Source organism: Melospiza melodia, chromosome 3 (genome assembly GCF_035770615.1).
Source record: "Melospiza melodia melodia isolate bMelMel2 chromosome 3, bMelMel2.pri, whole genome shotgun sequence".
NCBI classification, from domain to species: Eukaryota; Metazoa; Chordata; class Aves; order Passeriformes; family Passerellidae; genus Melospiza; species Melospiza melodia.
Window position 1 is genome coordinate 69,104,752 of NC_086196.1, and position 14,355 is coordinate 69,119,106.

Below are 14,355 nucleotides of genomic sequence, written 5' to 3' on the forward strand. Positions count from 1 at the left end.
CCTCAGTACTTGTGTGATATGGTTCCAGAGGAGATGTAAACCAACTTAGCAGCTCCCTGCAGAGAGCTGCTGCTCCTGTCTGTAATCCCGTGCCAGAGCTGATGCACATCAGGCCCCTCCAGGAGCCATTTAACCTCACTAATGTGACCATGTTATTGAGTTAAAGCTGCTTGGAAGAGCCTGACGAGTTCCAGAGCCAGTGCTGATGGATGGATGTGGCTGGAACAGAGAAGGGGAAGGGAGGAGTAAATGGGAAAAGGGGGTAGCAGGGAGAGAGACCTCTCTCAGTCTCTGTCAGCCAACGACTTTGCTGCCTCTCAGCTGCAGGTGGAGACTTCTGAGAGCCTGGAAACACTCTGGGCCCTGTTGTAACATCAACTGCACCAAAACTGCATCTCCCAACCATGTTTTGCCATGCCTGTAACATCAGCACTGACACTCAGCTGTTAGGAGAGACCACAGCAATCACATACACAGGAGCTCTCTGGGACAAAACCAAATATTACATTTAGGTCAAATGGGACTCCCCATGCTTGGTTTGTGTAAGCGGGGCAGAGTTTATCACACTACCTCCTTTTCAGACTAACGGTGTTTCTGAAAGGAGCAGGCTGTACAAAAACATTGATTCCTATAAATGAAAAGCCTCCAAACCAAACCCAGAGGTTTGGTGTCTCGCAGTCCCCATGCTCCTCTCTCCATGTCAGTGTCAAGGCTTCCTCCTGCTCCAGCAGAGCCCTCCACCCCTGAGCTGAATACAGTGCAGTAAGTGCCTAAATCCTAAACTTTGCACTGTGGAATGCAGCACAACAGTGACATGATCCTCTTCATGTATTCAGTTTGTCAGGGAATTATGTAGAATTGTCACCAAGTTCCAAGGAGATAGGTGTTACTTTATGCTGTAATATCATTGTCCTCTAAGTGCTTGAAAGGGCTGTGTATGAATTGCCTTAAGAGGCTGTCTGACAAAAGCTCCTTGGTTGTTTCTCTGGCTCCTTCATCTTCCTGGAGTAGCTTTTTCAGGAAAAACTAGAAATATTTAGTTAGTGAGACTTAAAAAAATAAATGGAAAATGTTTGCAAATGTTTGAGGGGGTTTATTTTGTATTGGCAGGAAAACTATGAATTTTGAACTTGCCATTTGTGTAGTTGAATTTTTGTGGATTTAAAGTCTGGTTTCTGCTGATGAATCAAGGATTATGTTGGGTCCTCTGGCTTTGTACTGAAGGTCTTGGCTAAACAATTGTGTTGAGAAAGGAAAATTGTCTTTTTTTTTTCCTTCCAGGAGGAAGGTCTGTAAATGTAAGAGATTAATATATTGTAGGAAGACCTCACTGTAGTGTGGTTTTGTCTCCATTTATGCACCAGTGAGGTAGCTCATGTGAATTCTTTTTCTTTCCATATTTTGCCTGGGCCTGCCCTAGAAAGATCAGTCTCTTAACTCAATATTCCATGCTTAGATTTGCATTGATCACCTTGTCTGAAAGCATTCAATTTAGAAACATTTAAATCTGTACAGTCATGCAGTTTCAATGTTGTAAAACTTCTGCTCAGGAAGAACTAAGTGAAATTGCTTGTTACTTTTTGTCCTTTATTATCGTGCCTCCTGTCTGTAGTGAGTGGGGGTTTGTAAGCAGTACAGATAGTCTGTGGAGAATTTAAGTATTATGAAGTGCAACAATCAAATTAAGTATTTTAATTGGGTACAAGCTGTCTACTATCTATCATGGAAATGACCAGAGGCAAGTCATGATGAAAGTGGATCATAATTTGCAATAATTCTTTTGGTGCTGAATGTTAAGTTTTTGTCTTCAGGATTTCCCATCATTATGCTTGATTCAGGGTTGTTTCATTGAGGCATCCACTGTCTATTTTGAACCTAATTTATCTTCTGTGGTCTTTATGGTATTTATTATTTGAAGAATAGCAATTATCTTGAACTCCACATGTATGATGTAAATCTTCATAGAATATTAGATTAAAGCTGGTTTAAAAATCATGCTGTGTGTTGCTCAACTACTAAAGCCAAAAGCTCCAGTATTTATGCAGTTATGGTGGCACAGTTTATTTTATTCCTAGAACTAGAATAAACTATTGTGATATGATTTTGTTGTGTTATAAAGTTTTCTAGCTTTCACTGTGCTGGGAAAAAGACAAGGCTCTGAAAAGTTAAGAGCCCTATATGACAAACAAATTTTCCTCAATCACTTGGTGGTTCCCATGGTACCTTTCATAACATTCCTGGGACAAATGTGCAATGTGTCAAGCAGGGATTGAGCACATGAAGACAGATTGTGCTGATAGGACAGAGCTGGCTTTCTTGTTACCTTATTTTTGACATGGTTGCACATAATTTTCATCTCTTGCAAATGACTAGAGATGATAAGTTGACAAAATAATTGTGTTTCCCCTTGCAAGTCCAAAAAAAGGATGTATGCTTACAAGAAGATACTTACTTTGGTTTTACTTTAAATGTTTTAATAGTAACAAAACAGATTAATGGGTGGGTTTTTCATTTGAGGAAACATGTCCAATTGAGAGAGATCAGGTTGCTAATGAAGTGGTCTGCTGGTGCATGGCAGGGGAGAGATTCTCTTTTACTCTCCTGTCTAACTAGAAGTGGCTAATGCAGGAATTTATTTGGTATCCTAAGGAAGCTAATAAGTGATTTAATTATTTTGTATGAATTCCAGTTACTGGCTTTTAACCTGAGGTCTTCACTCTGTTTGAGCCATGGTTAGAAGTATTCAGGTGTTGTCTGCTTGTTTTTGAAACTTCTAAGCAAATTTTGTTTAATGATGCTTCATTTTTAATTAAAAAAAAATCTATCATCAGCTGACTGTATTGTATTAGCTGTGCCTGACTTGTGGGCCTTTGTAACTCGAACTATAGCTGAGTTTGTAGTGAGGGAAAATAAGAGCAGGCTTGGTTCCTGTGGCAGTCTGGCTATCAGCTTGGGGCTAGCAACAAAAAAAAGCTGCCTTCCCAGTGTTGGTTCCTTAAATTAGGCTTTTTTGGATTTTATCCTCAGCATGTCACTGTTATTGCTTTGTTGCTATGATACAATACTTACTCATGCAATCCGCTGTAGAATATTAGAAGATCTGAGCTGAAATGTTACATAATTTACAAATGTTTTTACAGCTGAGGTTCATTATTTTGCAGAGTGTAACAATTCGTGTCTTTGTAGTTATCTGAGTGAAATAAGCATCTTGCAAGGTTTTTTCTTCAAAAGAAAAGCGGTTCAAATGGCAGAATTGACATTCAGAAGTGTGAATCGTTCTTCACGAGGGAGCAGTGATTGCTGGCTGGTTCAAAAGCTCCCGAGGTTGTTGTGCTCAGCTAATAGGATCACAGCTGTCAGGTGGGCAAAGGGAGCACAATGCAGGCTTCTGTGCCTGGGTTCCCGGGGCACAGTGCAGGGGTGTCAGTCCATTTCAGCAATTACCTTTTGCTCATGGAGACCAAGCAATTCTATCAGATAACTGCTGAATATTACACCTGCTGCTGACTGTTGTTGTTCCAGCCGCTAAATGAAAGGTGCTTTGGTAGGAAACCTGAGAAACAGGCATTATCAGAGTGAACTGATAATTATATTTATACTTTATTTATACAGTTAAAGGTATAAACTTAATGAAGTTTGTTGAATTAGAATAATTCTAAAACATTAAAGAGAAGGGTGAGATTTTTCGTAATTTGTTCAGGTTTTAAGGTGAGACTTAAGATTTTCAGTACTCAGTTGCATTTTCTTGTCTTGCTAATTCTTTTGGTGATGAAGCAGCAGTGCTCATAGCCATACTACAGTGACTGAATTAGCTAAGGGATGTAGTCAGGCTGTAGACCAGCCTTGAAAATTCTTCAGGGGAGAGCATTCTTTATTTGGAGATAAAATTGGGAATACTATTTTTTCACCAGAGTGAGTGAGATGCCAACTGGCTGATAGATGAGGTGATGCTGTATTGGTCCAGTGGCTTTGAACCCCTATAGACAGTTGAAAACTAGAACAAAAGACATATTAAACCAAGTTTTCAGTTAAAACCATGACTTTTTAATGGTTGTGGTCATGCAGCTTTGGAACAGTTACAGCATATTAAGGATGTATTAAAATTTTGAAGAGTGCAGTGCTTGATAATCCATCTCTTTTAGAGTAAATGTGAAATGCTAATGGAGGAATTCTGCTTATCAGATTACAGAGGTACTGAATGCTAAAATGAAAATGCTAAGTCACAGCCAAACACATTGTCTTAATAGGCCAAAAATTCTGGAAAACCCTTATATGACCGAGATTGCCATAAATTATTTAGACCAAGCCATTAAAATTCAGGATTAATCCTTTCGAAATATTGGAATTCTTTCTTCAGAGAAACATTGATCACATGATGTTGAAAGTATGTGAAGCATTTTCTATTGGGGTAAAAAGACAAGGTTCCTTCAAAGCAGATTTTACAGCTTTTAAGCAGGTTACATAATAAAGGATTAGGGAGCAGAATGAGACAAATCGGATGAATGAAAGGTTAGTTTGATGCACTGCTTCTGGATATGACTTTTGGTGATGGAGAACTGAGACTTGTTAATATTTATGTATTTAAAATAAAGTTAATTCAGTAACTCGTTGCTGGTAAATAAATTTACTGCTTTGTCTTTGTCTGTTATTTCTTTCATGTACCAGAAGTTGGGGATGGTGGGTGTTCCATTCTGACATACAGATGTTTTCAGTTTGGGCAAAATTGCTTAATAATTTGCTGTTAGTTTGCTGACTATGAAGCACAACTCTTTCACATTAAAAAAAAGTCATAGCTATGCAAATTCTTGTCAACAAAACAGATTTAGAAATCCTGTTTGCTTCTACAGACATAAGTGTTTGGTTTGTTTTTTTTTTTCCTTTTATAGATGCCACCTTCAATGAACAGCAAGATCTTTTTTGTCAGAAGTTGCAACAGTGCTGTGTGCTCTTTGACTTCATGGACTCTGTTTCAGACCTGAAAAGCAAAGAAATCAAGAGAGCAACACTGAATGAACTGGTTGAATATGTTTCAACAAATCGTGGAGTGATTGTTGAGTCAGCTTATGCTGACATAGTGAAAATGGTAAGTAGAATGCTCTTGTTATAGTTTGTATTTTAATAAAATCAGTTTATGACTCTAATGGCATTTAACTCAGAATTGTGGTTGGTTATTCTGCTTATACAATAGAATATAATTTGTTAATGATAACTTGGCCCAGAAAGGCTTGTAAAAACAACTTGCAGGTTTTAATTATTAGCTGAAACATGATGCATTCAGGTTAATTAAAGTGAAAGAACTGGTACACTGCAGCTACTTGTAGTCTGGGTAAGCTTTCAAGTTGTTCTCTTTCAGAAGATGGCAATATTTCAGTGCTGCCTATCTTTATTTTCTAGTGGCAATGGAGAATTAGGCTAAAGTTTTCTGATAGTGATTGCTGCAGGTGCTGGTGACAGCAGAAAGGTTTATCAGTATACGAAAGCAACTCTACTTTGTAAATACTTTTTATGAATGTTTGTTATTATTTTGGCCTTGGAGAGCTGTACTAGAGCAGCCCAAGTGATTTGCTGATGTTATAAACCATAGGATGACTTGTCCCGTGCAATTGCTGCTAATGACTTGTTGAATAATGAACAAAATATTTGTGGTTATCTGCTGACTTTCCCAGGTGTTTATGTGCATTTTCAAATGCTACTTAAGTAATGTTTTTGATCTGCCTATACCCCATGTACAGGGAATGCAACTGAAAGACACTTGACAATAATCTGAAATTTGAGAATAATCTGAAATTGTTTTTTTTCCTACAAGTGTGAAATGTAAAAACAATGGCTTTAGTGCCCATGCATTTTCATTAATGGTTCTCTAAACTTTGGTGAAGTTTACATAGATAAAATGCTGACTTTAAAAGAGCTCTCAGGAGATAAGCAGAGCAGTTCAAATATACAGCTTGCAACTTGTGTCGTTCTCTATACAGTACAAATTAATTTTTTTCCTAAGGTTCATTTTGTTTGTTGTTTGGTTGGGGTTTTTTCTGGGCAGATCAGATCTTTAATGTAAATAAGCGTGGAAGTTTTGCCACTATACTGAAGGGCTAGGATTATTGGAACCCTTTAATCGTTTTGGCTGTTTCAGCAGATGCTTATTAAGTTTTACAAAAAAATCTAGGGCACTGGGGGGTTTGTATAGTTTCGTTTTTTAAAGGACCTGGTTCTCTGTCCTAAATGTTTTTTGCATAAGGATATAAAGGACAAAGTATGTTCACCTCTTCTCAGGCTTCTTTTTTTTCTTGCTGCTGGTGGCAGCAAGCCTGAATCCCTGCAGTATTTTCTTATTCTGTGTGCCCTCTGTAGCCCCTTGTTAGAAGAAAGAATATACTAACTAGCCCATAGTACTTGTTGAAGGGAGGTTTTCTTTTATATTGGAGTTGTTTTCTTTTCTTGGAGATAAGGTGGTGTCGAGCTGTTCTTTTGAGGTTTTTTTGTTGTGCAAATGATTGGATTCTGTGGATGCTTGTTTTTCCTTCCATAACAAATTTCCATCTCCTTTTCTCCCCTAAAATGACAGAAAGTGAAGAAGCTCAGTGAGAGCTTTAAATGCTCAGTGAGAGCTTTTTGAGAGCTTGAGACAAAAGATCCCTCCAAGCTTGAATAGTATTTCTAATCTCCCTGGCAACTGGCAGCAGAAAAGGCCTTTGCTGTGAATTAGGACGAAGTACCAGCTTCAGAAAAAAATCTGCATGGGTCTGTCATTCCCTCCACCTAACACCTGTGTCAAGCTCCAGGCCTTTCTTGGCAGCAAAACTTGTATGAGATTGAAGAGTTACTGTTTCACTTTTGTTTTCTTGGATTTTAAGTTTTTAGGCTGTTCAGTGTTCCTACATTAAAAGAAAAAAAGAATAAGTGGAGTTTTGCTGCAGAGTTTGAAGTGTGGTTTTGGGATAAAAAAGTAGAAATAGCCTTAATGAAATCCAACTATAATCTGGCTGGTAGTAAAGGACAGGCAGACTAAAAAATTCCCTGAGAAAAGCCAGAGTAGCAGCAGTGGCAGAAGCAGAAACAATTTCTTTCCCAAGGCCTGGGACAACTTCTCTGCAGCTCACAGAGGAAACAGCCTCAGGTTTCAGACAGGTTTCCTTGGAGTCACCCGAGCTGTGGGGAGCAAAGTCAACAATGCCTTAAAGACAGCAGGAAGGGAAATAAAATGTTCTTTGTGACCAGTGCATGGGCAGGGTCTGTGCAGGTGAGGAGGTGTCTGGCATTCCTTCCTTCACTGGTCCCTGTTGCCAGGATAGCTGCTGAGCCAAGTGTCACACAGGCTCCTCTGGTCGGCTCTGCTCTGCTGGGCTCCTCAGGCTGGGAGCTGGAAATGATACCAGTGTCGTTTCGAGCCACTGAGGATGGAACAACATCATTTAAAAAAGTCTTTGTTTGAAAAGATGTGCAGGACACACTGTTGGTTATCTTTTTGGTGCCCTGGGCAGCCTGATTGTCCTTCAGCTGAGGAGGAGCTTTGCTGACAAATGGCTTTAAAGGTGCAGCGCAGCAGTCAGTGCTCCTCTGTTCTGGGTCATCCAAAATGAGTGTCTTCTCTGTTTGGAAATTCTCAGTTAAAAGTGCTCTGAAGCTGAAAGGAAATTAGGGTTTGCAATTGTGGATATTTTAAGTTTTAAAACTGCCTGGGAAATTAGAAAGTTCTAGCTTGTATCAGTTTTGGGAACAGGACTGAAGTGCCTCTTCAGTAAATGTAACTAACTCTTCATCTCCTTGTGTCCATCAGCCTTGCCTTGTTCCCCAGCAGCATATAAAAAGCTCATGTAAAGAGATTGTCCTAACAGGCTGTATGGGTTGTGAATTCAGAATTTAAGATAAATCAGGTATCCTCAGTCTGCACACTCAGAAACTAGAATTGAACCTAGTATCTTTCAAATGTTTAGATTAAATGTACAGACAATAAGGAACTTTTTTCTTTTTTGCTTTAATAAAACACAATTGCTGTATTTCAGTACACTAACTGGCACATTTTCTGATACAATTTTTGGAAAACTTGGGGCTTTAATTTAGAAAGCTGGTGCTGGATTTATCTGGAAATCTATCCAGCTTTAAAAACCTTTTATGATTTGTGTTTCTGAAATCTCAGTTTTGGGATAAGACATAACTTAGGAAAGCAAAAGAATGTTTTAAATAATATTAGAGGATATAGAGAAGAATTTGCAAAAGTATTGCAAACATAATAAGGTAAATTAACTTTTTCTTTTGGGAGACAGGCTAGTACGTAAAAGGGGTGCAAGGTTTATTTTAAGTTTCATATATTCTTAGAGATGAATAATTTAAGTGGAAGTAGTGAATACTCTGAAAATCATACAATTGGTTTTCCAAAGGCCTGGCTGAGAGGCTTGCTAATTATTTCTGCTACAGAAGGGTATTTAGTAGCTTTGTTTTGGACATGAAACTTCCTTACTACTGTGAGGTTCTGTGCTCAGGGCTGTCCAGCTCAGTTCAGCAAGATGCATCTAGAAAGAAAGAGAAGTGTTTTCAGGAGATGTTACCAGAACACTTGCAAGCAGTGCTAGAACATTCTCTGTAGGCGACTGATTCATATGCTGGAGGGTTTTATTGAATACCTGGTAAAAGTAAACAAAGCTAATAAGAGAACCAGGATTGTACTGCTGGTTTTTGAGCTTGATTAAAATTAATGTTCTCTGACTCCTATTTCCCCTTCCTCTCCCCCCCCACCCCAAGCCTTTTGTTCTTGAGCTTTGGAATCCCAAGTCCCTTGTGTTTACAGCATTAAAGGACAACTGTTTTTGTGGGCTTGTTTGTTTCTTTGGGTGGTTTTATTCAGTTTGGGTTTTTGTTTTTTTCATTGTTTTTCCTGTGCATTAAGCTCAGAGACAGCTGAACCCATCCACACAGAACTTCACTGCCCTTCCAGTCCAGGAGAGCTTTGCCATGTCCCAACAGGAGACAGTGACACAGAACAAAGGGCATAGGAGGAAATGAAAAGTCAGTTTATGCAATAGCTGTGTATCTTGTTTAATGAAGCAGCTGATTCTTGTGTGCAGAGCCAGCTGGGCGACTTCAGGATCTTTGTAAACTCCTTTTGCTAGATTCTTCAAACACCTTGGAGACTCCTTGGAATATGTGCCGGAGGATTTTGTGCAAACTGTCAAACAGTTCCTTTTGTGCTTAGTAGGCTTGAGTGATAAGCAGCTTCTTGAAACAGATTTGATCAAAAAGTCTAAAAGAGTTTGAAAGGTTGGGTTATCTTGTTTCTGAAAAAGTTGGTAGAAAATGCAGAAATGTACTGAACTGCATGTTCTCTTTTGTTTGTGTTAGAGATTTAAATCCAGCATGTGCTATCTGTGCAAGACATGGCATTTTACCTTTGACATCTGAATGGTCTTCTATCCATACTTCAATATACTTCAAAATCCTTGAAGAAACCTTTTTAAACTTGTCCTTTTGAAATTGATTTGATGTGACTGTATCGTACTAAAAGTAACCTAGATTAACTTTAAGAAAAAGTAGCTACTATGTGAAATGGAAAAGATAGAATGGTTACGTGTTTCTAAATTTCCAAACCCTTGAAACATCTTGAAATATTCAAAGGTGAAAAATGTAAACAGAAGTATCTTGAAATCAAGTAAAGAACTGTAGAAATAAGAAATATTTCTACATATTTGGGATTGTCTGTCTTGCATGACAGACATGCTCTCTCCTATGTGGCGAGAGCTCTCTTTAAATCTTAATTAATTAGTTATTTGTGGTCTTATATAAAAGCAGTTCTTGCTGTCATGTAGTTAAAAATTGTTTTTGATAGGGAAGCTGATTTTTTTTTAACCTTCCATAGTTTCAGGGAAGATTCTGGAATATGACCATGTCTACCTCAAAGCTCGTAAAGCAGTTGAGACAAAAGTTACCAATTTTAGTAACTTTTGTTACTAAAATTGTAATTTTCACTGACATCTTACAGACTTCTGACTGTTTGTATTTTGCAGTTTTGAAAAAATGAGGTAGTGAATTCTTATATTACTTTTTTTACATGGTTTTGTTTCATTTGATTTCAGGATAAATGCAGTACCTTAATGAGTGTGATCTGTGAAAGCATAAACAGTGATACAAGTAATTTTTTTTTCCCTTACAGATTAGTTCTAATATTTTCAGAACACTTCCACCTAGTGATAACCCTGATTTTGATCCAGAAGAAGATGAACCAACTCTTGAAGCCTCATGGCCCCACATACAGGTGTGTGGTTCCTTTATTTCCAAGCCTTCTTCTAAGGCAATGTGGATACTTCAGTCATTTTGTGCCTTTATTAAGAAGAAGAAAATTTATTTTATAATACAATTGAGTTTTTATACTCAAGAGGGAAAAAAAATGCTTTCTAAAGCATGTATAAATTTGGCTGAATGTAACTCTTCTAAGTGGCTTAAATACTATTTTTAAACAGAGAGATTACACTGTTAAATTGTGGTGTATGTGTGTCTGAAAACTGTGGGTACTTTAGGTAATTATGTTCTTCACCTAAGAGGTTTGTTTTCTGCAGCTGAGCAGCTTTTTAGTGTTGCTTCAATAAAATATAAGCTAATATTAACAGTTCTGTTTCTCGTGGCAATAACAAAAAATGGAGTAATGGCCTTTATTTGTCCTTTGAGCAAATAGAAATCCCCTCCTTCTTCTGTCCCTCCATGCCAAAACTTGACAATCTCAGCGTTGTTTGGTAACAGTTGCATGGTTATTCCATTGTTGCACTTCCCTGGGATCTCGTGATTTTTATAGCTCTGCTGTATCAATCACGTGATTGACTTGAAACGCTGCTGGATTTTATTTTATTTTCAATTAACTCTTAGCAGCTGTAAATGTCCAAGCACATATCTTGGCTAGTTCATTGCTGAATTTATGTAAGTAGTATCTGTTGAAGAAAAGTGAAGTAGCAACTCCTAGCAGTGGTAGGTTAAGCTGCTGCACATCTGCACACCATTTGCTCTCTCCTCTCAAGAGCTAAAATGCTCCTCTGCCCCTATAATATTACAGTTCTAATACATCCACAAATGCTCTTATTTTAAAACTCTTATTTAAAAACTAGGCTTCTAATATTGACTCTAAAAGGTATGTATTCAGCATAGCATTTCAGATTAACCCAAACAAGAATTAAGTTATCACAGAAAATAACTCTGCAGGTTAAAGGCTGTAATAATTATTTTCTTAAATATGGCTGATTCTAATTTGTAGGTGAAATGGCTATAAATGAGCTGGATCAGAGGCTTGGCTTTGTTGGGTGGGAGGGTGCAAGAGCTAAACAAATGTCTCCTGTAGTCAGCAGCAGCACCAGCTGACTGCTAAGTGCCTGTGTCTCAGAGGTAAAATGTGTAAATGCCAGCCCAGTTCACTTTAGGCCATAATCAACTCTAGTCCTGCTCATAGAAAAGGGCCTGTGGATTTTGTGATCAGTTCACTTGTGCCTTAGGCTTGCCTGGGAGGAATTGAAAGAGGTTTGTAGCCTGTGGTATTATTTGAAGCAGTATTTTCAGGTTTCTCCCTTGCTGTCTTCTAAGGGAGTTTTTGCCAGGCTGTCTGGTTCCTGGCTGTGGATTTCCCTCTCCCGTGTCTGTTGTTCATCCTGCCTTGGAACAGATCAGTCCTTGCAGCACAGTGGAAAGAGTTTGTGTTTCCCACTCTGTCCTTTTACAGTTGATGTGCTACTGGACCATGGAATACTGAGTTGGATAATTTGCTCATTGCCCTTCAGGAGCACAAAGCTGCTGGAAATGTCAGATTTTGTGTGTGGAATAAAATCTGTACACAACCATTCTCCTCCCCAGCAAAATACACTCTTATTTTTGGCATAGTCTAAAGGACTGTTTAAGGAGGGAAGGTGTGGCTGTGATTTGTGACAGATCAATTACAAACAAATTCCAAATTCTATCCTGATCTGGCAGTCAGGTAGCCAGTTTTCTGGGAGAGGAAAGAAAAAAAATCTGAACCTCTTCTCTGCTTGAATCTGTTGACATAATTGCTTAGTAAGTTACCAGTGTGTGTAGCCACAACAAAAGACTCCAGACCTTCAGTAAAATGAGTGGCACTTGAAGGATGTTGCTTCAGAGCAGAGCTCAAGATGCTTTGTAACAGCCACAGTAGGTTGAACAGGCTGGCATTTAAAACCCTCCATTTAAAGCATTTTGAAGCTCAGGGAGTTGCAGAATTGGTGGAATTGCTGGTTTAAAGCAATAATATTCTAGTGGTCCCTGCAAGACTGTATCACTAAAGCATTAGGAATTGTATTTCATAGCTCTTTGGCCCAAGCAGACCAGTTTTGAGAACAAAAAATATTAAATCCAATATCTTTCCCCGGATCTAGTATTTCCAAAAGTAATGTTTCTGTTAAGAAAGCTGAGCATGCCTGTCTCTTTAGGTAGGATTTGTTGTGGCCAGAATCTGTTCTGGTGCCCCTAGTTTGATTGTTGTTGTGCTTTTAAGTTTACAAACATTAGCATGCAGGAGAAGGGAGAGTTTGACTTACCCAGAAATGGCCACTGCAGCTTGATTCCTGAAATGCCCTGGATAAAGAGGCTTTCATGTATCTCACAAGGATTTCCAAAGTTTGATATCATACCCAGTTGATATCCTGCATTTAATCTTACACAGCTTGTTACAAGACGTTGCAGCATTGTGCTTTTCACTTAGAGTTCATCTGCTTGATGTCTATTGCAGTCACTGTATCTGTTTATGGAAAGAAGCTGTAATTATCCTTCCTCCCCTGTCCTTTAGGGAAAACAAAATATGCCAATGTAGTGTTCACTCTTAGAAAGTGACAATTCTGGTGGCTCTTTCTCTGTATCCTTCCAGATTGTAATAAATTTCCTCAGCACATGTAGGTCTGTGCATCTCTGTGCTGTCAGTATCTTCCTGGAATATCCTTGGATTTCATCTGTCACTTCCATAGCTTCATTGTGAGGATGGATCTGAATCATCCTATGGTTAACCCTTTCTCAGCTTTAGGGCTTGCAAATGCTCAGCAGAGCTTTTTCTTGGAAGTCCAGCTGTGACTTTGCAATCTTTGAGTTTCATTCTGTATTTATTCTTCTAGAGCTTCAGGGTCAACTTGTCCTTTCTTGTGGGTAACATTTATTTTCTATTTTATAGAAACTTTTATTTTCTATTTTTCCCCCTGGTGGTAGCTTCTAATATTGTGGCAGTTATCACACGTGGCTGTTCTTTACTGTTGTCACTGACAGAAATAATTGATATAGGAATTTATTACAGAAATCTTGAATTAAATTAAGTTCCAAAATTAATCCCTATGAGGCTGTGCTATATAACCTCCCTCTGGCCATATGTTGCCCATTTCTATACAGATTTATCTGGTTGCTAATTTGAAAAAAATCAGTAGAATGGGCATGTTTTGGGTTGGAAGGGGGTTGGACTAGATGATTCCCAGAGATCCCTCCCAACCCTAACAATCCTCATATTCTATGTAAACTGCTGATATGAAAAGCTCTTCTTGCAGTCTGTCAGAGGGGGTCAAAGGGAATGGTAGCTTGAGTTTCTGAGCCTCTGCTTTGCAGATACAGCACACCCTCCTTGAGGCTATGCATAAGTAACCGTCAGCTCAAATGTTCTACATAAAAGTACTTACTGTCATGCATTTTTCTGAAGTGAGCTTCCTAATTATAATTATGAATTACTCAGGTGTTGGCTCTCAGTTTAGTTAAGTCCTCAGAGTGGTAATAGTTGAAATTCATGCCTTTGAGTATGAGCACAGCTCTGCATGGGTTTTATTTAGAAGCCCAGTCAGTGTTGGCATTATGTACCTAAATTGCATTGTAGTGTTATTACTAATCAGCTGTTTAATTATATGGAGTTATGAAATAGGCATTGAGAACATGAATAGCTCTGAATGGAATCTAAACATAAGGCATCTTTCAGTTCTGTCTTAGAGAAGAGGTGCCTTCTGTGTATTTTATTAATCTGCCATTGTTATGCAAGTGCAGTTTTTTGTCTTGGACTTCTGATGAACCCCAAAGTGTGGGACTTGTGCTCTGGCCTCTTCATGCCACTCTCTGCTAGCTCTAGCTCTTGTCAGGATTTTTATCTCTGAGCATTGTGGGATTGTAGCAGATAGGAACTTGAACTAAGTAGAAATAATGTGCTACAAATGAGTTTCCAGGATATAGAAGCCTAATTTTAATCTGAATTCTTTCAGTTTCTGTGAATTCATTCAGGTGTTTTAATTCAACTTTTCTTTTTCAGAGTTTGTGGTCAAAACTTAATTTCAGGTACACTTAGGAGATGTTTCTTAATCTCTTTAAGGAATTATGTAATGTTAGAGCATTTACTTTAACTCTCAGTGCTGCTCA

The 14,355-nt window shown here is 38.4% G+C and overlaps 1 protein-coding gene across 1 annotated transcript in view; it reads left to right on the top strand.

The window, feature by feature from the left end:
* PPP2R5A (protein phosphatase 2 regulatory subunit B'alpha) overlaps nucleotides 1–14,355 on the top strand; it is a 41,625-nt gene that overhangs the window by 12,759 nt on the left and 14,511 nt on the right. The window contains exons 2-3 of the mRNA XM_063152154.1: nucleotides 4,887–5,083; nucleotides 10,142–10,243. Of these exons, the coding sequence (XP_063008224.1) occupies nucleotides 4,887–5,083; nucleotides 10,142–10,243 (299 nt within the window). The remainder of the gene's footprint in view (nucleotides 1–4,886; nucleotides 5,084–10,141; nucleotides 10,244–14,355) is intronic.